Genomic DNA, 25,977 nt, shown 5'->3' with positions numbered 1-25,977 from the left:
AAATCACGAGTTTAGGAGATTTTGGAACTCTTTTATCCTCTGAAAGTAATCTTTGTAATGACACATTGCTACAGAAGTGCAGGGACAGCATGTCCATCCTGAGCAGCAGTCTCAGCTCCAGCCAACGCTGCCCACCTGCTGCTCACCCAGTTCTGACACCACAGCTGAGAGTGGGGCCCAAAGATGTATCAGCCTCATGCCCTAGCTTCCACAACAGGCCTTTGACACTTCAAGTGCAAATCTTTGTTAATTTAATAAAAATCCATATTGTGATCACAACTGGTAGAAGCTTCTTGTCAGGTTGGGCTGTAACAGTTTCAGATAATCAGACAGAACAGACAAAAAGAATGGGAAGGGTTTGGAAACTCCATGTTTTTTTTCCAGTTTATAAAATATTCCTAAGTATTTAGTACTCCATCTTTTTTTTTTCCTTTCCCCCTTAAGAAATGAAAAGCAAGAAGCCTGAAGTTACTCTGGTTGTCCATTGAATCCAGAGTTTAATTTCTCTTCAGAGTTTAATTAGATTCTGAAATCTCAGCAGTGCATATCTCAGTTTATCTGTCAGTTACGTGCCAAGCACGTTGCTGGAACTGTGGAGATGAATAATGAGATCTAAATTACTGCTGAAGTGCCACCTTTGCTTATTACTACACCAACTTGAATTCAGCCCTATTTGATTAAGTATTACAAAAATTGGAGATTTATGCATGGCATTACATACCATAAATAATGCAACATCTGCAATCAGGTACAAGTGGTAACAAGATAATGATTCCAGCCATATTCCTAATGTCAGTATTGCTGGATTGCAATTTGAGTGCTATATTCACTGTAAAACATGGATTTGCTGTTCCACCAGGAAAGCTTTAGCTACTTTTATAAATAGTTTATTAACATTATTTTAAATGAAACAGGATCAAATATGGACTTGTCTACATGTCATGGCTAAAACTTTAGACACTGGGGGCATCTCAGCAAGTATCAGTGAAGCACTTTTCCCTCTACAGATAAAATAATGGATCTTCAAATCAGTATTAATCTAACCTAATCATTAGCTAGTATAATCTTTGATAAGGAAATATTGCTTCTACCTATACTTTAATTAACAGATATTCTTTGTCCTAGGGTTAAGCAGTCCCTGAGCTCTGTTACTAACACACTTTATTGCTTCAAATGGATCTTGGCATTTCAAAAAGCCATTTTCGAAGTCTGCCTGCATACTAAAAAAATATCAAAAATATGTTAGCTAATACACTGTAATAGCCTAGAGTAATTAAACACATTTGAAGAGAAGCAAGGGAGTTTTGGCAGTACAAAGAGAACAATGCTCTTACATCTATGAGAGCTGTGGCAGCGCTGCCTTCTCCCCGCCCGTCCTTTTAAGATAAAATATTTATTAGTCATTGTGTCAGCAGCTTCAGCTATGTTTTGAAATTTAGAAATTTCTTCTACAAGTACAGTTCTTTGTATTATAGCACAGCATGTTTTATTTTGAACAGATTACAGTATAAACTATGTACTTGTGCAAGGTAGCAGCTTAAGTGTTAACATATTGTTGGCAAATATACCTGAAGAAGGCAGCACAGTCACAAAGAGGTTTGTACTACAACTGAAGGGAAGTAATCTTCCCTCACATTAGCTTTCTGTAATTATGCCATAGTTGTTTTTATAACACCTCTGGGTGGGGTGGGCTAGCTCAGTTCTCATCTTAAAAGCCCTGGTCGCTTTCACTCAGTAGCATTTTCTTAAATTACAGTGTTGCCCAAATACTTATTAAATTCTCTGTTTTCAGTCTATCATTGTGCAGTTCAGAAACATATCTGAAGGAAAGTAGTCACTCACCGCACTTCATTACTGTAAGTACTTTGCCTAACTCCAAATGCATTTTGGTTTTTTTTCTTCTACATATAGTTCCCTATACCCATCTTTAGACAAACTTTTAACTCATTTTATAATAGTAATTTATACAACTTTGGGGTGTGGAAATGATAGTTTAAGAAAGCAGTTTGGATCATCATTAAAACAGAAGAGACTATAAACTTTATGTTGTGTCCTGAAATCTTCATTTTAAAAGGTTCTAAAGAAATGGAATAAATATCCAAGATAAGAAACAATCACATCAATCTTTTTTTCTTGTTATCAGAGCAATTATTTCCAGGCACTAATGCTTCATAAAACAGAAACACTAAGAAACACTTATGTAGCTGAACTGGGGGAACCTGGACTCATTACTTAAGGTTCTCTAAAGAGACAGGACAGCAAATACAATCTCATGTTGCTCCCAGTTTTGACTGAAGTGGTATGACATTAGTTCTTCCATACTAATATGATATACCTAATATGTACAGAATTGCAATAATTCACATTACACACGTGTAGATTAAAACAAGGGGTATTCCTCAAAGTTAGGATGCAAGACGAAATCACTTCACATGTTCCACTCCCCTTACAAAACACCAATGCCCTACAGCAGCATTCCCTCCCCAGTCCACTGCTCCTAATTCTCACCTCTGGCAAAGTAGAAATGTTGTTGTTCTCCAAGTTCAGTTCATCAAGTTCACTGCATTTTGCTAAAGACTTCGGAATTGCTGACAGCCTATTGTACCTCAGGCCAAGGCGACTTAGACTGGACAGATTTCCTACAGGTAGAAAACAGGTATTAATATCTTGTTAGAATCACACAGAGGCATGGAATAAGGTTTGACATCTGATTGTCTCACACTCTACACTTCGAAATTTCATATGGCAAAAGGGAACTATTATCCCAAAACAAGAGATACATTGATTCCAGTGCTTTCCAATGCTGAAGTCAACCATGCAGAAGCAGATTGAGCATATTAAATATTCTTCTGAAGTTGTGCATAATACAGTAACCAAGCAAGGCTTATGTTCTGTTGTAGAAGCCCTTCTATCCTGATCCTTCTACCAACAAAACAGGCTATCATTTTCCAGATGTCCCCAAAATTACTTTTTCCAATTATGGATAGTATCATTCAATGCCATGACTCATATTACCAGAACTTGGGCATACATCATACAGCTCAGACCCTGGCAAAACAATTTCCTCTACAGGGGAAAAAAAAACCAACAAGAAACCTTTACCATCCTCCAGTAGCAACAAAGCTTTTAAAAAGTGATAAGAAAAAAACCAAAACTTTCAGGTTTTCTGAGTGATACTGAAGAGAAAGTCTGGAGGAAGTCTGCAAAAGTCTGGACAATATGCACGTAAAAATATTTTTAAATATTGCCAGGCTGATGGTCCTGGTTGATATGTCTTTGTGTCAGGAAAAATATCAACTTGAAAATTTCCCATCTGAAGCTCCCTTTAGCCCCAGCTCTAACTTCACCTAAGAAGTACTAAAGACCAAAATCAACTGCTTAAGGATGTTGTTGAACTACAGGGTACTGGGGCATTTAGCCTCTCCTGCAGGTAATAAGACCTTGAACTTCACTGAAAAGTCAGCTGGTAAATAGTACAAAGAAACTTGTCTTCTGGCTCATCCCTACAGTCAGAAAAGGTGTCTGTAATTTGTAACTCATCTGTAATGTGTAATTCACACCACTGGAGCTTGGGAAAACGTTCACACTATCAGTTCCTTGCAAAACATTTGCAATTTTACACTCACTTTTACAACCACTCATGGCACAACATGTTTGTTCTGCAAACTGAAGCACCAGACAGACACATCAGAAAATAAACATAAGATTTAACAAACAGCAGCATGAAAAACCAGAAATAATTTTGAAATATGAAGGATCTTAACATGTACAGTCTAACTACTCATTAAATGAAGGCTGTATGAATGTCTACGCATATGTACTTACACAAAGGTTATTGGAACACAGCAAAGGAAAAAGTAAATGTAGTGTATGTCTGCTAGACAGAGGAAAATTTTCAACAAAGCAAGTAGGAAAATATCTCTTTCCTGAGCTTGGTCAAAATATACTCTAAAAGTGCCCCTACATCAACAAATAGCTGGGAATGTAGTTAATAAAAACTGGAAACTGGGAATGCTGTATGATTCACTGTAGTTACCAAAATGAAGAGTCACAAGAGTAGTGAAAGTAAAAAAAAAAAAAAAAAAAAAAAGCACACAACAAAAAAACCTAACACCCCCCCCCCCAAATACTGGCGGGAGGGGGGACCCAAAACCCACAAAACCCCCTTATATAGCACAAAAGTTATCTACATCTTACAACTCAAGAAAGAAAAGAGGATAAATTTTCAGTGCATATCTGAGATTCAGCTAACAAGCTTTGCAACAAATTTTACTTAGTACCATCAATAACTAAACAAAAGTCAAACCAGGTAGCCACCCAGCATTACTTAACTAGTAGTATCTCCTATTAGGATTTTTATTTATATTTCTTTAAGTGCTTTTTTTCTATGCAAGTATACAATTAACTTTTGCAGGAGCAACAAAGAAAATCCTCCTTTAATCCAAAAAACCCCACATTTAAAATCCAGAGCTATCAATATTGCTCTCCAATGCACAAACTTTCATCTTTTCATGTTAAATCCTACAATGCCTATATGTACTAAAGAGAATAATTAAGACCTATTCTGATGCTACAATCCACTAGTATAAAGATACACATTGGTAGATAACTTAGTTATTTCATGCCATATTTGCGAGATCTGGCATTCCCGGCTGAATAGAAAACTGGTCTCATTTCACACAACAAACATCCTATTGCAAGGTACCAAGATCATCAGGATTTTCCATCCTAGGGATGAACAAAACACATCCTGACTGTATTTCTCTGGTTTGTTATTTAATGCTTTACTAAAAAGGTAATAACAAACTTTACACAAAATAAGACATCAACCTGCTATTGCTTTTCACTATTTAAACTTTGAGCTAGATGCTGATCTGGTTTTTTTCAGGCAAAAAGAATGAGCAGGGAAGTAGACAGCATGATGCCAACTGTTGCTTAGCAATACAACATTGCTATGCCAGTTCCCAGATTGTGAGCACAGGTTGTATGTATATGGCTCCCTTCCTACCAGCAATGTGGCATTTCAGAAAAATTAAACAAAGCAGCCATTAGAGAAAGTCAAAATGTACCATAATTTTCCAGGAGAGAATGACACACGCTGGCTATCCTCATGACATTATCAAAAAGGAGGCATAAATAGCAGCTCCCAGTAATTTTTTTCTTATCATAAGTAGCATTTCTTAATGGAACTTTATCACTGTTTCTCTACTAGTTATCTTTCTCCTCCATGGGAAAGGCATGCAAAGGCATAACAGAAGAGACATCCTGCATGTACCACATTCCTCCTGACTATTTTACACACCAAAGCACTAAATACAGTTAATTCCTGAGAAAAAAAACAGTAAGATTTCAGCTGAAGCTTCATCAAGTAGCACCTCTCCCACTGCTCCTGGAAGGACTGCCCTGCACCCATCTGATGGAGGCAGCACAGGCCACCTTCTCATTTCAAGCCAAAATTTATTTATAGCCAATTTACTGCCATTTAGTCTTCTGTCAACAAGACTTGTATCTTTTCATCCTCAGAGTCTATACTCACACCTCATTGTGAATGAAGTGAGAAACCCTTATCAGTTTTAATCTTCACAGGTTGGACAAGACAAATGTTAATCTTGTCTTCACAAAACAGGATGATCCTTAGAACTCTTCCCTCTGTTCAGTGTGTTGAAGTTTACTTTTTTTTTTTAAATGAATGCTTGGAACAATGATGTTAATCTTTGGCTCCATGGTCCACAGGCCAGCTGCTGGTCTGCTGGATAACACAAAGACCAAGTGACAAACTCTAGTTTACAGCCTAGTTTACAACAGAGGCTGTCACAAGTTGCTAAATAGCACACCTTGTGCATCAAGTGATCCCATTTACAGCTCCCTGAGCTTAGGGTTACCTAGCTGATACTCATATTTGGAGCTACTTTACAGTGCCTGTAACTCATCTCCATCATTTCCAGTTCAGCTACTGGTTTCTGGGATGGCAGCACATTAGGTACTCTGCTGTCAGATTAAGGCTAAGAAAAAAAGGCATGGAAGGCAACAACGGATCATCATCAACTCAGTCAGACTGTTATCAGGATCATTTGCAGATGTACTTTTGTCACTGAAGCCATACCTCAGCAGCTCCTTTAAAACATCCCCTTGCAGGTAGTGACTCAGAAAACACAGAACTAGATGTTCATCAACATGACAGTTTGATAACCACAAGCCAAAAGCAGCTACTAGCAGGAAAAGCAGCAAGTAAAACCCCTTCCAACTTGTTTTCTTAGAGAGCTCATTACAAAAAGCCTTGTAAGCTCACCTGCCTTATTCATTGGTACTTCTAAAAATAAGATAGTCAAGCCTGACTAAGCCCTAAACTCACACCAGGCCCAAGAAAGTCAGTGAAAAATTGTTTTAGTTCAACTTGTGGTGTGCACAGTCACTCTTGGGAATCAGGTTTCACACAGATGCCTTCTTTCACGCACCAGCAGAGTATTAACACCCAACAGCAGGCTCCCCTTGGCCAAGCTCTCAGGTCTGAAGCAACCTTAGCACAGAATTCACAATCCCTTCACTGGAGTGACTGAATGTCTCTCTCAGGATTAGCTGTTTCATTTACACAGAAATTAATTAAAAATACTTGGAAGCATGCAAATCCAGAAACATTAAATTAGACTCAACTACAATAAAAGGGACTCTAAATAGATCGTTTAAATTAAATTCTTTATTAAAGGTACCTCAGAAATAATAGTCAAAGGAAAGACAGGTGTTTGCCAACCCCAAAACAAAGGGAAGGCTGGAAATAAAGCAGGAAACCACACTTTAAAAAACCACACATTTTAGAAAGACCACCTAAAGTGGTTCACCAAGTAGAAACAATACATCTCTTTTTTGAATATTTCAAAATCAAGAGAAAAAAGGAACTGGAATGTTGGATAACAAAGAAATACAAATTCCTAATCCAAAGTACCACCAGTGCTTCTAAAGGGAATGACAAATGCTCTCTTCTGAGGTTTACCACACCTCTTCCTTTCCCTCCCCTAGTTAAAATAATCCTTCAAATTCCCAATCCTTAGATGAAGGGTCATGATTATTGTAAAATGTTACTGCAGCATTACTAAAGGATGGAATAATTACTCTGTTTCATAGAACTTAGTTCACTGAGCTAGTTTGCTATCAGGATCAGTTGTTTTCTTCTAAAGAAACCAAAAGCATCAAGTCAATTATAAATCTGTTTACTAGAGAAAACTTCTGAAGACAGCATTAAAAACATAAACCGGACTTACAAGAGCTGTGCACATCAAAACTCCACAGGATCATAATCAAAAGCAGAAATTAACCTCATCATGCAATAGAAAATTGCAAGAACTTGCTACACACAGCATGGCACTATTAAGTATTTCTGATGGTCTAAATTCTATAAATATTCTTAGATTTTGATTTGACTCAAGTTGGCACGCACTGAGTAGCCACCTACTAAAGAACATGTTTTACAGGACCACACGTTACTTCACAGAGCGCCGTTCACTTAATTCAGTGAGGGATCTTCTTCTAAGGAAGAGAAACTGCTGGTTTGCATACAAAAGATACCAGGTGTCATTCCTAACAAATAGAAAGCAAGATGTACAGCCAAAATTAATTAGAAGGTTTTTTAAAAAAATTAACCCTGATGTTGCTTAAAAAAAAAAAATGAATTAAATTTAATACACCACATGGCATTGATCTTGTAGTGAGAATAATAAAGATGGCAGTATGAAAGAAAAAGCCAAAAGAACTTCAGTGAGTATATTGCAAAGGAAGTGGGACCTATGGGCCTTAAAAGAATTTCAAATTGTATAGGAGATACATACAGAGATGGCCAGCTATGGATAGAGATTAAACACTACATTCAAATACTGCAGCAGTGCTCCTAGTCTAAAATAGCTGTGAGTCAGGAGATGCCTGCACTACACTTTGTACTTACTCTGTACTAGTTTTTCCAGATGTCAGCCATACTCTGTGACAACCGTTTAAGTGTTTTGCAGATTTTTAGGTGAAAGGAGCTGTTGGCATGTTTAATCTAATCTCTTATCAGAAAGCAAACTGGTTCCCCTGATAGCTGTAGAGTAAAACCAAAGGCTTCAGATAAAGTGTTTTAACCTTCAGTTACATTCCACAAGCAAAGACAACAGTCTGCCAATGTCCAACAGGGCAATAGCACTAAGTGACTGGTTCAACTGGGATCCCAAAAGGGATCTCAGTGATCTTGTTGCAGAGGAAAGGAGAACAAAATCACGTGCATCATTCATCTGATCTGGGGGCAACCCCTTCCTAAACTGAAGCCTATAGGTTTGTTTGTATGAATTTAAACTCATCATCATCTGAGAGAGATGAAATCCTTTCTACGCTCCATACATCCCTAATGTTTAATATGCTCTGATGCTTTAGGGAAATAGCGAATGGTGACAGAAGGGTGATGGGGCTGGGAGGGCAAACACTTTTCAGGAAAACTGCAGAAGAGAAGAGAAACCCTCCTGATCATTGCTATCAACTACTAAAGCCAAAGCATGAAATGTAATTATACTCTTCCAAATGCAAAAGTATAGTTAAACACAACGCAATTGGACTTAATCAGACTTAATTTTACTGTTTTAGTAGTAAAGTGGCTTTTAGCGTATTTTAATTTTTCTTTTCAGCCCCTAATACCTCCTGATATACGAGGCCAGTGTAGGAGGCAGATTCAGACTCACAAATTACCAAGGTCAGCAGGGTCCATCATTTTTTTGCCCTGCTCAAACCAAAGCGCATTATCCTCCCTACACAAATTCTAGGAATTCTCATAAAGATGTTATCTATTAGAAAGCTATTTAACATGAATTTAAAATTATCACCCCTCCTAGTTTAAACACCATCTGAAGAGAGCAGAGTTCTCTCTATTTTCAGTCTAACAGTATCATCCAAAGACAAGTTTTCCCTCGTTACTTCAAGATTAAGGCTAAAGTGTGACCATATCAGCAGCCAGTTATTTTCCAGCTCTGATTCAAGACTATAACATTGCTGACTGTATATGTGTGAAAGGTGCACACAAGATGCTTGTAAAACTCGAGCAACAGAGGTTCAAGTCCCTGACATGCAATGCACACGAACACCTGCATAAGGCAGAGCACAAACTCTTAGTGACATGTTCCTGAAAGTGTCTAAGCAATGAAAATTCAACTTAAAATTCATTTAATATGCGTGGATCAAAATGCATGTAGTTCACAGACCTGCTTGTCTCAATTCTGATGTGTTCCCTTGAATCACTCTTCCTTTGTGCCTTCTTCTCACACAAAGAAAATAAGATTATAGGCTTTTTCTTTCTGCAGTATACAAGTCGTTCTGAAAATGCTGAGCTGCAGTTATAATATATCTGTACACATTGGTCTCTGCATCTAATTACCACGTGATGGTACACACATTTCATAAAATAAACTGTCCCCATCCTAATCTTATCAGGAAGAATATCCAACCAAAATACAAAATAAAAAATATTTTCATAGATACACATTGAATAATAAACTTGAAATTGATAAGCCAACAGAAGCCAGCTTAACCTTTAAAGAAAACAATACATATGTATTTAACTGCACTGGCTTTGCATTGGAGATGTATTAATGAAAATAAAAAGGGGAAGTTATAATTAGCTGAAAATTATACAAAAATACAAAACCATTTCATGCTGCAAAAGAGTGAAAAGTATTTGACCTTCTTTGACCTTCAAAATACTTCAAAAGTATTTGACCCAGACCTTATTCTGGGCTACCAATGGAAGTGTTGCATTTTACTTAAGTCATCCTGCAAGCAGTGACACAAAGCAACCAAAATTTATTTAATTTTTCATTGGTAGTCTTTTTTTCCCCTTTTCAAATAACTATTTAAAGCCTTTATGTGAAATTAAAGATTTATATAAATGTAAATCACATTATAAGAGCAGTTTATACCTAACTAGCAATGCAGTAAAAACATTAACCTTTCCCAAGTGAAAGATGTGTTTAATTTTTTAAGTCAGCCCTACTATATAAAGCGAACATATAAAATGTATGACACAAAAATATACATTCATAATTTTAGCTAATTAAGGAATTACTGCACATAGACCAGCATTCCACTTAGTATCTTCCCTCCAGTTAAAAAAAAAAATGCTGCCAAACACCAGATACCAAGAGAAGAACCTAAGGAAACGGGAAAAGACATCCCGAAACTTCCTCAAGAGCTAGGGGGAAGATTCAGCAGCGTGTGGCTCAGTGACTTCCCAACTTTAGAATTAAAAATTTAGTATTTCCCAAATGTTATACTTTTCTTCTGCATAACTGCCACATCGCCCCCTGAGCTTTTATCATCTACAGCAACCTGTGCAAACACCGAGACCCAGATGTTCCCTACCCATTGCAAGCTCTGCTATTCACCAGTGTGAGGTCAACAACCCACAGCTTTGCCTCATCCCTGCCTTCCACTCTTGAAGGATGCAGTGAGCAGTCACTTCCCACTTACCCTCTCCTGCCACTTAAGGTTTTCCAGTCAATTTTGCTGCTTTACACCTACTAAGTCTAGAATTAAAGCCAACAAGAACCAGAAGCTTCTTTCCTTTTGAGACCACCAAGGCCTATAATAACAGCAAAATTAGAGTATAACAGTGGGAGCCACTGCTTTCATATAAAAAAAAAAAGGCTGAGCTTATTGTAATTGCCCAGTACTAGCAGAATCCAATTAAAGATGTTTCATTAACAACATAGTCCAAGAACAAATCACAGACAAAGCACTGAATGTTGATCAGATCTCCCAATGTGAGCCTATGGAAAAAGGCTTAATGCTTCAAAGTACGGAGTGTTCACAGACCAAAGCACGAGGTCATGTACTTAAATGTTAAGAATATGGATATTGCCAAGAAAGCTGGAGCAGGAGCCTCTGCACTCTGCTCCATCAGAACAGTGGTAATTAATAACATCAAACCCATCAGTTGTGTATGAACATTGCCCCTGAGCACTGAGGGCCCTGCAGGTGCTCAGACATTTCAGAAAATGACTCCCGTTTTTGCTAAGCCAGCCAAATTTAAAATACCATTTTAAAGCAGTTCCACATTTCTGCAGAAATATATTTACTTGTAGGGATTTAGAGCTCTCAACCACATTTCTTATAACCTGAGCTGTTCCAATTACATGTGTCTGGCTCTGGTCAACAACGCTTCATGTATTATCAACTGTATGTTTAAAAAGCACTCCAGTGCTCTCAGAGGTACACTGGGGATAAACTTGTTAAAAGCCTAGTCTGGAGCACAGTTTCAACTTGCAAAAAAGGTAAAGCTACTCCACATAATATGTGCTTTCATGAGAGTTGTGATTTCATCTTCTGAGCTGATGTGCCACAGCAAAGGGCAGGAGTATAGTGCAGAGCTGTAAATATGCCTCTCATTTTCCTAACCAACTTTTAGGAACAGTGCTACATCAGACAATGGAAAGTGTGCCCAGTGACGGAATTTTTTGTGCTTTTAAAGTATAATTTTGGAACATTTACAACTGACTATTCTTTTTCTTATTAAAATGTTTGTTGCCTTAAATGTCCGTGAATATGGAACATTTGACTATAATCAAACTGCACATGTAAACACACAAAACTAGAAAATTACAAAGCAGATGAAGAATCTTTTTTTTTTCAAAGCTGTAATTCCTTCTCAAGTAAGTGTTTCTGCTCTTCTAAGTATGAAATTGTGAACACATTTGTACAGAATGCTAAAATTAAAAGTTCAAAGAGGAAATACAATACGGTATTTGCAGAACAAAATTATCTAAGCTATTTTGTAATCCTAAAAAACACTTTACTCCACCCAAAATTTGTTTTCTGTCTCAAAAGTCCAATTAATAATTTTAATATAAATGGTATGTTCTTCACCTTTTTTTATATATCTTTGGGGAATATTAGTGTGTCAGCTAAGTATACAGAGATAAGACACTGTGTAAATAAAAGTAGATAATAATTCCACCACCTCCCAAAAGGAAAAAAACCACCACAATACAGGGGGGTGCAATCTGCAATTAAAACACTACACAGCTAAGATCCCACTATGATTTTAATTCAAGACTTGAGACTCTTGGAATGTGCCAAGCCATTCCACAAAGCTCATTTTTCTTACAGGAAGTGATCTAATATAAAAAGTACTTTACAATTTTCAATCAAGAGAAATACAGATATGAATGTATTAAGCCAGTATCTATAAAGCAAGACATTAGGTCACTTCCTGACAACTAATATCTAAAATCGACATTTGTTACTGCACAAAAGTGTGCTTCTACAGCATTAGTTGAAACAAGAACTTGGTATTTTTACAGAGTGGGTATATTGGCTCTGCTACCTCTGTAATCATTGCTGATGCATAATCCCTTCCCTGCCACTCCCCTGCATGTCACTCTCCAACGTCCCTTCAGCTCCAGCACATTTCAGTACACTCTGCTAGTTAGAAAACAAGCTTTTTTCTTTTCATCTGGCACATGCAGGAATCTTTCTGTGGCAAAACCACAGTTAGTCCAGCAGTGACTTTAAGAGGGAGATGAGGGAAGGGGTCCTTTTTGTGGGGAGGGAGAAATAGAGAAGGGCTGTTCGGTTTTCAAAGCAGCATGACAAAAGCACCCTTCTCAAGAAAAAAAGAGGCCTCCATCAAAAGGGTATCAGTGGGGGAGGAGGGGACAGACCTGGTAGTAATGGAAAGTCTGGTCCATAACAGGAGGCTCATAGGCTCACAAAACATTAAATATTGATAATGAGCAAATGTACTTGGCCTTTTTTGTCCCTGGTCTGCAACCCCCCAGCAGTCTGACTGAACTGGGGAAACATTAGCAGCACGTATACTGCGAGCATCCTGAAACCTGGAAGCATGTAAATGCAGCAAGAAAAGCCAGTTGTGCCAAAGACCAGGTAGGTGTCCATGAGCAGGGAAGAGAGAAACTGGAGTGAGAGATGGAGAAGCTGGAAAGGCCACCCCACGGCTGCGCACGCAGGCGGCCACACGCCAGTGACTCGCTGGGTTTTTCTCAGTACTCAAAGTTTCTCGCTGAACAATTCTAACCACAAAGCAGGCTGTAATCTAAAATCATGCCACAACTTGCTTTAATATGTTGAACCAAAACTGCGATGACTAAGAAATAAAGCCAATGTTGCTGAACTGGCTACGGCTGCCTTTTCTGCAACATGCATAAATGTAGGCTGATCCTTATCATTTAAGATGGAACTTAAAGTTTTTCCCTTCAGTATTAAATTCTGTTTAAGAACTGTACGTAGCACAAACACTGACTTCTGATTTTAAGTTTTTATTTAAATACTTAACTCTTTTTTAATGTACTTTTTACAAGAGGTATTTTCCAGTGGAGCAAAAACTGAACCAGTGTAAGGTTAATGACACCACAGCTCACTGCTGTCTCTTACCCTTATTCAGCTGTCTTTGGTGGTTTATTGAGCTCTAAAGCATTGATATTCAGCTCAGATAAGCAAGTTAATAGACAACTACATACATTTAAAAACAAGTAACTTCAAAACACTATAAAGACAATGCAAGGGAAAAACAAAACAAAGGAAATAGGCAAAAATCCAGTCCAACCAGGTATGAACCTGATTCAGTAGAAACCACCTAAGCTTACAAAAACTTTCTGAAGAAAGTTTAGTGGAAACTATCTTGATTGCATAGTGAGTAATTTCGTATCCATCACAAATTACTCAACTGCCTCTCCTACCCAAAGACTTTCCCCTGTAAGCACAGTCTTGCAGCATATTACAACTGAGATTTTTTTTGGTCCTCTGAGAAGCTCAGTGACTGCCAGTCACTAAACAATTTAGTAAATCGTACTACTGTATGCACAAGAATCAACAAGAGTAGTCTCTAAGCCCTGACAACAGAAATCTCACACTTGCTTAGAGAATTTTTCCCACAATCAGCAGTTTATCCAGAGAACTTGCTTCCTAAATACAACACAGACATTACAATAAATTTTATGTAAACCATTTTCAATTAGATTTACAAAATATCCACAAAAATAAAGGCTGTGCTTATGAATTGTGTAAGTCAGATGCAAATTCCAGATGGAATGGGATCTCCAGAGTTTGAAAATACCATCAGTCCAGGAAAAAAAGTTTAGTTTCAGTGGATGTATCATCAATGTAAAACTGTGTTCAGGTCAAACTTTCTCAACAAAAAGCAACAGTAACTCCACACTCAATAATTAACTGCTGGAAGAAAAGCTGGAGTGTTGTTAAGTGGTTGCTCGCTTCTGCTCATTCACTTTACTACACATTCAAGTACATTAATGAGATGTTCAACATTAAATAGTGTTTAACTGATAACATCCATTCTTATGAGTATGTTCTGGGGACAAAGACAGCTTAAAATCATGATAGCTTTGGTTTTTGTCTTTTTTAATCACAGCAGCCATCTTTTTCTGCCATGTGACTAAAACTCACTTAGTGAAATAGCAAAAGTCATATTTTGTTGTTTTATCCTATGTCAGATTCTGAAACAGTGTTTAGCTTAGTCCATTATTCCCAATATAAGTTGTAAACCCCATGTATTCTATAGCATTAGAGCATGATAATTTTAGATATTCTATCAAAGAACATAATATATACATAATTAATTTAAAACATTTATGATTTTAGTTCTATTTTTTTAGCCAAAGATGTTAATTAAAACTATCTGCCAAAGTATTACACTTCAACTACAAGTCTTCTAGCATTTCATTTCTATATATGCTGTTTTATTACAGAATGAACAAAGAACCAATAGACATTTTCTTATAACCACAGAACACCTTAAGATTTAGAAGTGATGGATTTTTTTTTTTTTTGTATTCTCACTCTTAGACAATTAAAGGTAACATTTAAGGTAACAGGCACACCTTGCTTTTACTCTCACGTGTAAAGCTGCCTTAAGCTGAACACCAGTCACTCTACAGTCACCAACCAAATACTCATTCTTACATTTATTCCTCTTACTGAACATTTTGAAATAGTGATTTATTTTCTCTTCTACGGCCTCTACACATACCTATGGTTTCTGGCAGGTCCAAGAGTTCATTGTGCTGCAAGTCAAGGTTGGTGATCTGTGTGCAGCTTCCAATCTCCTCAGGAAGATGTTCAAGCTGATTGTGCGCTACATCCAGCGTTATGAGGTTACACAACTCACCTAAAAGCAAACAAGAAAACCAAAACATCAAGGTCTTTAATGTACAGCTATAGATAATGACCTCCACACAGAGATTAACAAAATCAGACAGATATTGGGATAAGATGAAAAAAGGCTATTGCTACTATAAAATTACACATATAAAATAAAGTATTACAGGACCATAGTTTCATCAGTCAGATCTAAAACATGATCAGTAATTTTGAAAACACTCAGATAAAGCTTTTATAGATTCTCTGAATACATCTTATTTATTGATTGATTTTCTTCTGACAGTTCAAGCTATGGAATACAAGTACAAAACCTATACCTCACACTTATTTCAGGCTGACCAGAAGTTTAAAACACCACAGAGTAAATGAATTGTATTCAATTTTGAGAAATTATGATCTGTTTTTATACCAATAATTACTTTCAGACATAAAATCAACAATTAAGATACATAAAAATTATGTGGCTGACAACCTAGATAATCCAAAATCCTGAGTGTTATTTTTAATCATCTTTAGTCATCACAAAAAGGCAACATATGACAAGCAAGTGTATGCAACCAATCTATAGCAAATAAAAGTTTGAAATAAAAGGCCTATCTGCTAAACCTTAAAAAATATTTGGATTTCCTTAGAGTTTAGAACTACTTTACACTGAACTGCTTCATTACTGACATTGACACATAAATTTAAAAGCACAGCTAGGCACAACTCTACATACAGTAGTTTCACCTGTTTTAATAACAAACACACTGTGTTCTGAGCAAAACCTTTCTGGGTTTAAAAAAAAAAACCAAACAACTGTGCCCAGGAACACAGGTGTATGTTTTTGCATTTTTTGCATCTGATGGAGGTGAAATTAATGCATGTGATTCCAACAGCATCAACTCTATCCAGTAAAGATGAGGTCACTGCATTGTGTATTAGAGCATGACTCAGTGAGTAACAAACTTGGAAATGGAGCAAATGCCTTTTGAGGAGCAAATGTTTATTTTTAAGCTTGCGGTGTATCTTTGACACAATCCTTTAAGGATTTTCCCACAGGCCTGCAGAACTAGCTTGGGCAAGTTCTGATGTGTAGAGTCAGATGTCTACCCATTAGACCAGCAGATAATCACAACTGGTGACTTAAAAAAAATCATAAAATATTTATGAATTCAGACTCTGTATTGAGTTGTAGGCATCATGTAGCCACAATACTTACTACATATCACAGAATAAATGTGAAAAGCCAGGAAAAAAGTCAACCTCAACAGCTTCATTATTCCATTTTTCTTAGATTGTTAACATTTAAATAATCTTATTTCCTGCATTTATTAACCCAAATTGGGATGTTTTTCTAGAAACTAGGCAAGTGGAAATGTAAAGGTGGTGGTTAAGTAGCTCCTCCATCACTGTGAGTGTCCCCTCCCTTACACAGCATTCAAGTGATTCCAGGCAACCAGAGCCAATAGTCAAACCTGCTGTATCCAGCACTGCATAAACCACACAGGTCAATGCCATTAACATGCAGAAGAAAGCAAATGCTAGAAAAAATTGAGCAAGAGTTAATGGTCTGTAGCAGAGGCATCTTTTTATTATTCATGAAAACAAGTGGGCAAAGCATAGAAGGCAACAGAAGGAGGACTAAAAGTTTGAGGAAGACAAACATCCCTCCCTTAAAACAAACAAAAAAAAAGAGCCCCAGAAAACTTCACTAAGATAACTCCAGAACCTTCAAACACTTCGGGACAGTAGTTTTCACTTCATGATTGCTGTTTTCATTTGTTTTCACTTCAGACCATAACCAGTGATGTCAAATTTGAAATATGGCATAAATTTCATTTCATCGCACCAATTTCTCATTTACTTGACTCTTCCCACTCTACATCTGCTGAAGCTGAAGAAATACTTGGATTTTTGCAGCAACATGTGCTGCACTTCATTTTTCCACCTGCTGAAAACTTTGACAACAGCAAGCTACGTGTTCAAAACAAACACCAGTTAATTCTGGGGAGGGAAAACAAGAAAAGGGATGCCTGTGTCTCTTTAGTCAACTGAGGGCAAGCTGACACTTTGGTCTAATTTGGATAGCCATACTTAATATTATTACATTTAATAAAAATTTGGAATGTTAAAACAGATTGAGGACAAATTTTAGACTCTAGAGCAGAAATCAAGCCAAAGTTAAAGCCCTGCCATGAAATACACTGATTTAAGGAGAGCAAATTTGAAGGTACTGTAATAATCAGTTTTTAGTTCACGTTGCTCAGTAAGGGATCTTAGTCTTGGACGTAAGAATACCTACAGTTTGACAGCATTTCATCAAAACGGTTTTTTCCCTTTAACAATAGAAGGAGAAGGGAGATGAAATGCTGTTGGCACTGAAATTCCTTTAATACTTTAACTGGAATTGCTGAGACACAATACAGAGAGCGTGCAAGTCAACAAAAACCACTTGAGGCACATTTCTCTTGTTGCTGTCCACAACATACGGAAAAAAAATCTTACATCCAATATGCTTAACAAGGTGAAATATGTTTAGGTCATGTTGCGGAGACTCATCTTCACATGCAAGGGCACAGAGAGGATCAGTTGTGGGTGTGAGAACCTAAATACAGGCTGTCCAAGTATGGGTGAGAGCCATGAGGGTGAGTAAATGGAAAAGCTCTTCAGAGCACCTCAGACTGAGAGCTGTTATGCATGCGGGGCCTGAACATCTACTGGGAGGTACAAGGAAGAACAACTTTGGATGGTAAGAGTTGCTATGGAATATTTAGGGTAGGGGAAAGGGAGGAATCAATGTGGTTTAGAAAGCACAAGTGTGGGAAAACACGGGAATAAGGAAATAAAAGGGTCCAGTCCCTTACACACCAATGCTGGTCATGCCCTATGGCCAACCAGCACCATCTGCCCTGCCTTCTCCTTAAATTCTCTTTTCCTGGGTGAGAAGCTCCCTGTTATGCATGCACAGAGGTCTGAGTACCAGGAACACTGCAGGTAACATGACCAGCACTAATGAAAACCTCCCAATACAAGGGAAGAGAACCCCCTCTGGACACAGAGAGGGCGCTGCCAGACCAGCGTCTATGGAACAGGGGCAGCTCCTTCCCCACTGACTGACAGCTGGGACTTGTCCTGTGAATGAACACACTGTGCACAGCACTGCTGAATAACAGTAGCTCTGTCAGAAATTACACCAGGATAAACACATGGCAGAAACAATCTATACAACAAATAATGATCTGCAAGAACAAAGAGGCCAAACTGAAGGCCATCTGCATAATGCTCTTCCTAGGAGCCGATGTTCCAGTGAGTGGAAGTGTCCTTCTTATTGTCCGAACAGCAGCAATTGTACTGAAGGAAATGCTTATCAAAAAAAAAAAAAAAAAAAAGTGCAAATAAGTTTCACCAAGATACAACTGAAATCTGACATTTTTGTTTTGCCAGGGTAAGAAGTATATGTCAAAAATCAAAATGAAAGTTTTCCTAAAAGAAAGATTTATGCAGGTAAAAAAAGGAAAATGGCTAATGAGCAAGGAGCTCATGATCTTTTTCATATTAAAAGAATCAACATTTTCACTTTTCTGGTGTACTTCATAAACTTTGCTGAAACACATTTGTATCTTGATTTAACAGAAATATATCTGCTAGAAAGGTGCTGCAGATCAAAGTCAGCCTTAACCAGAAAGCAGTTTCCTAAAGAAAAACCCATTCCTGTTCACACACCACCAGCATCACTTCCCTAAAGGATTGTTCAAACACCCAAAATCACTGCAGGAAGAGAAGTACTACTTTAGGGAAATACTAACCACAGGTAAAATGAACTAACTTTTTTCTTGTCTATTTTCTGTCCAAAACAGACAAGACTTAAGCTCACAGTGGTGAATAAAGATTTTAAAGTAGAAGCAATGCCCTAGGAAATACATTAAACAGTTTCTCTATACATAACTTTCATAAAACAGTCAGTTACATCCTATCATGTAGTTTTTAAAAATTTGTATTTTAAAAGGCTCTACAAGATAAAAAAATTCCCATAATGCACAGGTATTTATCAGAGAAAACAGTTTGTGAGTACTCCAAGCACCTTCCAGTTAAAAAACTTTTTAAAAATACAGCTAAGTATTCATCACAAGAATCCTTAAGAGAGGTGGGGTGAGCCATCACGTCACTGTTGTTCTCATACACACAAAGAATAAATGTTATAGTACAACAAAGCTAAATATACCTGCTGAAAAGGCCAGCACTATGAAATGACTAATATTTTCTGCATAATGAGGCAGAATTATAGTTCCATTTCATAGCCAACTTTGAAAGCCTGTTATGAAAAGAGGACCAGGCAACATGCCCTGACTTACATAACTCTGAAAATTCTTTTTGGCCATTTAAAACACAAAATATAGCTTCTTAAAAAAATATTAAGGTACACACAAATTAACAGTCATGCATGGAAACAGTATATAGGTCAATAGCAAGGAGGTTTCAGCATCTCCTAATTCACTCAGTGGGCACCACTATTGGATGGCAAACACAATTTGTAATGTAGCCTGTTTTCCACTGGATTAATGCCGGGCCTTCCCATGCTTAAGCAGATTGAAAATTATGAAATCCTTCACAACATGATAAATCCTGGGCCAGATGACACAGCAAGAGGATCAAGACTCTTACGGAAAGTACAAGGAAGAGGAGAATGCAAATATTAGTGGGACTTCAGGATGGTGTGTTAGAACACTAGTTGGAAGCTAATTTGTAAGGATCAATTATCCCAAATCAGCAATGTTGAGAACAAGTTACAAAGTTACTTTGTACATTCTCTGCTGGCAAAGAAAAAAAAGAAAAAGGAAAAAGAATTTTCAGTCTACAAAACTCTTTGGAACAAGTGTCCTGATTTTAGAAAAAAAACTTTAAAACAATTTTACAGTTTCAGAATCTTTTCTCTCTAGATAAAATCTGAGCGCATCACTTGACAGACAGCCTGAGGTCTTTGCTGTGCATTACCAACTGCCCAACAGAACAGGTAAGCAGTCAGAGCTATTCTGAATCATTACTGCACATCTATAACTTACACAGGAGAGTTACTGAGTAGAAAGAATTAAATTTTAATATGGTCACAAGTGACTTATGTACCAAAGTTAAAATACTCATGCAAGTAAAAAATAAGCACGGTAATATTATTTACAATATGCAGGATGCACAACAGGATCTAGTTGTGGGAACTAGTCAAAAATACAGAAATTAAGCTAAACTGAAAAGAAAGACTCAAAATCTGGCCTAAAACAAGCTTCAACAAGACAACAGCAAAACACTTTTTATTTATTGTTTATAACTGAAAATAACAAATATAAATAAAATTAAAAACATGTTCAAACAACATCTCAAACAGTCTTAGTAAGGGTTCAAGGCAGGGTTTCAGGTGGACAGTAGAACCTCATTTGAGAGCTAAGACAAAAGTGAAGTCTTGCATCTAGCAGGGAATAACCCTGTAAAGAGGTTACCTCAAACCAGCCAGTGAGAAACAGCTCTGCAGGGAAGGACCAGGGGGTTCTGGTGATGCTACATCTGGGGTAACATCTGGGATCCTGCCCATTCTGAGTGTGGAACAAGCTCTCACATAATAAAGGCTAACCACCTACCAGGCTACATTAGCAAGGGGTCAGCCTGAGGGAAGCGATTATTTCCCTCTGTTCAGCACTTATGAAAGTATTCAAACAGTTAAAATAATTGCAGCATTGAATAAAAAAAAAGCTGGACTTCTAACAAGCTGTCAGTATTTACTGGAATTACACTTGGGGCATCATCCCAGTAAGCTCTGCAAGTAGATCAAAAAGGCAGGACTACTTAATCATTATCCTAAAGCCAGTCTGAAGAAAATGTAATCAGGAGGAATTTGACTAGCTGACAAGACAAAACTGCATCCCCACAAGAGCTTTCACAGGAATCAGAACCCAGACACCAAGGCTGAAGCTGGCCAAAATCGAGTTCTAAACCTTTCTTGCAGGTCAAGAAAACCACCAGAACTGGATCAAATAAGCAAACTGGATCTTCTCTGACTTCTAGGGAACAACACACATGTATTAATGCCTATATTTATTCCAATTCTGTTCACAACTTCATGCTTTTATCATATTAGAATACAAACATATAAAAATATTCCCAACCACTGTTTGCAGACATTAACAGGTCAACTAAGAAACATGACTTGTTTTCCTTCAAACTGTTGAAACAGAAAAAGGAGATCTTAGACACAAATAATGTAAATAAATATTTCTCTATATTGTCAGGTCTGTTAATAAAAAGGGGAAATGAAATTTAGAGCATCACTGAAAAGCTTTTCTACTAACAAGTCATTTTAATAAGGAGGCACCATATTCAGCATGGAGTGAGTAGACATGAACTCGTGGTTCATGAACACATCTGGTTCACTGTCTCTGCTACTGAAAATCAAACAGGTGTACGTGTTACAAAAAAAAGTTTCGAAGCAGCGAAGAAACCACAAATGATCTAAATATTGGTAGATGGAGGAAGAAAAGAACAGAAGAGAGTCTCAAAGACATTCCAAGTCTGGTGTAGGCAGATTCCCCGAATTACATTCTAAAAATATTTCCCTTGCAGAACAGCCCTGACCAGATTCTCCTTAGAATAAGAGTTGCATTCACAGACAGAAAATACAATATTTGGAGACTCAAGAAACTTGCAGAAACTATGCAAATGTAATTTCAACCATGTTGACAATATTATTTCTATTTGACAATATTATTTCTATTTCAGCTGTGTGTGCTAAGACAACAAAAATATTCAAAACCAGTATAAGATGCAACCTTGTCTTTGCAAGGAAAATATTACCAACTTGACTGTTGCAGAACAATTCTTTCAACGGAATATGAAGAAATGCAATTAAACTCCAAATACAAGAAATGCAAAAGGCTTGCTTAAGTAACAGCCTGCAAACTGAAACATTTGCTTGGCCTCATCCCAAGACAGTTCCTCTGGTTTTCATCCCTCTCATGCTGACTGTCTGACTCACCAAGGCATTCACATTCTTCCATTCTAATCTTCAACTTTTTGATCTCAGGGGAATGGACAATTTACCAGATAAGGCGATGAGGATGGTGCCCACCTTGTGAACTCGTTTCCACAATTATCCCTCCAGACTGTCTTTTGGCAAAGCTTTCACATGGAAACCCTTTCATTAAGGTTTAATTTCATGGGTGCCACCAGAGATTGAACAGCCAAGTGGATAGGTAAGTTCTGCTTTGCACTTGGTATGTATATATATATATATATACATATATATGTGTGTGTATGTATTTTTTTTTCAACATCTGCATAACAGTGACCTTTTAGTCAGGAACAGCATTCAAAGCAAACTTGTGGATCTTGCTATTTCTATGCACATGTTTGCTTAGGGCTACAGTCAGAAGCAGGATACTGGGCAAGATGCACTCAAACAAGTTATCACCACTGTTAGGTAGGATGCAATTTTAAGAAAGGCTAGATTCACAAAGAGCAAAACAGAGTTGCTTTGCCATCAAGAAACTTCCATCGATGGATTCTCACCACTACACATAAAAACATAACAAAAAATTGTTTCAGGAAGGAGGGGCTGAGCTGATGCTACCAGGACTCCAATAAGCTACAGAGGGTTTTGTGGTACAAGACATGGAAAGCAGGGGGAAAAGGAAGAAAACGAGATTCTGAAAACATAATCTGATGCATTTTCAACAGGTCTGTACAGACAGCAATCCACCCTTCCTCAAACCACTAGCAGTGCACTTCACATGGTTTTATACAACATGAGCAATCCTACCTGCGAGGCTTCTCAGTGAGCCGAGCTGATTCAACAGCTCAGTGTGGGCAAAGTGGCCATCCTGCTCTCCCTGTTCCAGTTCATGCTCTCCCACTCCTCCTACACCATTTCCAGTCTTATCTGAAACTATACTGATTTCAACTATCTAAAGTAATAGACAACAAAAGCGGCTAAACCATTAATATTTTCTGTTAGCTTAGTGAGATAAGTCAGCCCACCAATGAACAGCTCAGGGGTGATCAGCTGGGAAGCTCTGAGAAGGGGAATGGATACTGCCCCTTTCAGCATCATGAAGCTGTTAAACATCAGCACAGCCATTTCACGAAAATTCCCCCTAATTCACCTACTCCTGAACAGAGCTTTTGGCTAGACATGAAAAAAAGACAAAAACCCCAAAGAAATAAACAAACAAAAATGAAAATCACACACACACAAAACCAAGAAACAAACAAAAAACCCCCAGCAAAAAACAACCCATAAACCTTGAAATATGTTTTCAGTTAAACAGATTTTTAAGTATTTTTAGATCTTATTCAAACAAATCTATTTATATTTAAAAATACAACAATGCTGATCCAGTACCTCAGCTTACTACACAGTCTATTGAAATAATTTCAGTTGTATTAAAAATGTAGAAGCAATGTAGACATTACTGGAAAAGTGTTAAGACAAGTCCAATAAATGACTAGCAGAAATTATTTGATAGGCATCTACCTATAATAAAGCTCACCTATAATAAAGCAACTGGGTGCAAGGGAATGAGAGGTACTGAATCCTGGGGGGAAAAGAGACCAGAAACACACACATCTGTTTGTTAACTGTAGATAACAACACTTCCTCTTTCTCACTAGAATGCTTTTTTTAAATGCAAAGCAACTTTTCCTCAAGTGTAGTTACCTAATTTAAGTTTGTGTTGTTTGAAGACAGTTTGAAGTCCAAAATAGAGCCAAACTTTAGCTTATTTCCCAGCAGCTCAGGTAGGTTCACCTCTCCTAGGTTTTCCACAAGACCACACACACTGTGGTGTTGCAAAGTAGTTTCCAGGACCACTTGAAATCTGATCAACTGTACATTTTGCAAACAACATTTTGTTCAATGTTTTACCTTCACTCAAACTTTTAAGAAATGTTTTACAGTTATTTTCAGGTTTCCCTAAAAGGAATCTATTTCTACCAAGTACTAACACCACACGCTTGCACAGCAAGCAGCAGATGTTCTAGATAAGCATCTCTATAAATTTATATTGAACTAACTTGTGCACCAGATCAGTGACATGAACACATCGTAGTTCACTGCTGCAAGACTTCCTTGTTGCACAAGTCAGTGGGATACATAAGCTTTGAATTTTTAAAAATATGAACAAGCACACTAGCATACCATTGTGAGTCTTAGGCCTTAGAACAATGGGGTATTTTTACAAAGAATTTGAAATGCTCCACATGATACTGCCTTATAAAAGATAATGGTTTTATTTTACTTCCCGCTTTGCAGAACAAAAATTTCTGTGTTATTTACAAGCCGATAACATGAATGTTTGCTTGCATGTAGTATCTGGAAACTGTATTATAAAACATACAAGGAATTAAAAGCATTGAGACTTTTTACAGTGCACATGTAAGATGTACAGAAATGACAAGTGTTTAAAGAAACAGAGAAATTCCACTGGAGAATAAGAAATACAGTCCTCAGCAGTTTCATTTTGCAGCTGTGTTTTCAACTCAAATATTTCAAACAAAGAAACATGGAAGTGTGTAGAAATCAATTACAAAAGTGAAACTATCTTATCTGGTTTTAATATTTGAGGAAAAATATTTCCAAATGCCTGTTCTGTGTGTCTTGGCAGTTGAAATTATCTGTTACTTAAACTTCAATTAATTTTATTTTTCAGTTGATTCAATTTCAGGCAACCTAGTCAGAGAAATTTACTTTAAATAAAAAAGGATGCTGTTGAACATCATGGTTTCACTTCAAAATTCTGCATAAGGGTGACAGTCCTCATGCATTTGTGCTTCTAAAATGCCTTCCACAACGAGGTGCTGACCCGAAACAAGAAATATGAGCATTATCACAATACAAATAAAGGCAGGACTAACTGCTGGATATAAAGACAGAAGTAAAGTTGTTAATGTTCTCAAGCTAGGGTTTGATAGAGAACTGAGAACACTGCCTGTACACACACCAAGACAATAAAAAAATACAAATGAAAGAAGCAAGTTACATACTCACGATATATGTACCTACTAATTTTCTCCATTAAATGGTTACACATTGAAAGCTCTCTTTAAAGGCTACTGTGAACGAAAACTTAATGATACTCTGCAAACAAACTAGTTAAGAAGCAAAGATGTTCCAGCAACAAAGTCTGCAGTATCAAACACACCTACAAAAAGCTTCTAAAGTGCAACATCAAACATTAGAATGCAACATCTTGAAATTTTTTTCTTCATATACTAGTATTCATTTAAATTTATGCAGTACTATCCCCAGCTGAACCTCAAACGATGGCTCTTTGCTAGATTACATTGAATAACTGAGCCACAAACAGATCCAGGTACAGTACTGACAACTGTACAGCACAGCTCAACCAGCTAAATAGGCCACAATTTCTTCAATGTATGTAGAAACATGCAGTTTTTTGGTAAACATCAGCTCATGACTTCCAGTATGATTTGCTGATCAGCAAAAGATTCAACAAGGCTGCTGAACTGAAACTGAAGTGTCAAAATAGGTGGAAATTATAATTCCTTCATTCTCCCATGGGAAATTCACAGGATTGCTGAGATGCTCATGCCAACTCTAAAATCATGTGGATCAGAAAACATACCACATGAACCATTTCATTTTTGCCTCGCAAAAAAGCATTTCTGTGGCTCTAGCAGCTGCTACAGGGAGCCAAAGCCTCAGACCCACAGCTGAGAGTCTCACCACATTTCTTCACTCCTGTTATCACGCACAACGCTGTCTGTGCCACACTCTGCTGTTAACTGATCGGCAGCTTCAGACAAGCCCAGGAGTTCCTGCCATCAAGAACATGTTCTCTGAGGTATCTT

At 37.3% G+C, this 25,977-nt stretch overlaps 1 protein-coding gene across 4 annotated transcripts in view; it reads right to left on the bottom strand.

The window, feature by feature from the left end:
- Window positions 1-25,977, bottom strand: part of SHOC2 (SHOC2, leucine rich repeat scaffold protein) — a 64,612-nt gene that overhangs the window by 10,932 nt on the left and 27,703 nt on the right. For all 4 annotated transcript variants that reach the window (XM_027648036.1, XM_027648033.1, XM_027648034.1 and 1 more), the window contains exons 3-4: window positions 15,014-15,151; window positions 2,509-2,639 (exon numbers count right to left, since the gene is read on the bottom strand). In XM_027648036.1, coding sequence (XP_027503837.1) covers window positions 2,509-2,639; window positions 15,014-15,151 — 269 coding nt within the window. The remainder of the gene's footprint in view (window positions 1-2,508; window positions 2,640-15,013; window positions 15,152-25,977) is intronic.

This window comes from Corapipo altera, unplaced genomic scaffold, assembly GCF_003945725.1.
Source record: "Corapipo altera isolate COAL_440 unplaced genomic scaffold, ASM394572v1 56, whole genome shotgun sequence".
NCBI lineage: Eukaryota > Metazoa > Chordata > Aves > Passeriformes > Pipridae > Corapipo > Corapipo altera.
The sequence above is the reverse complement of the archived record's forward strand: the minus strand, read 5'-3'. Positions and strand labels throughout refer to the sequence as shown.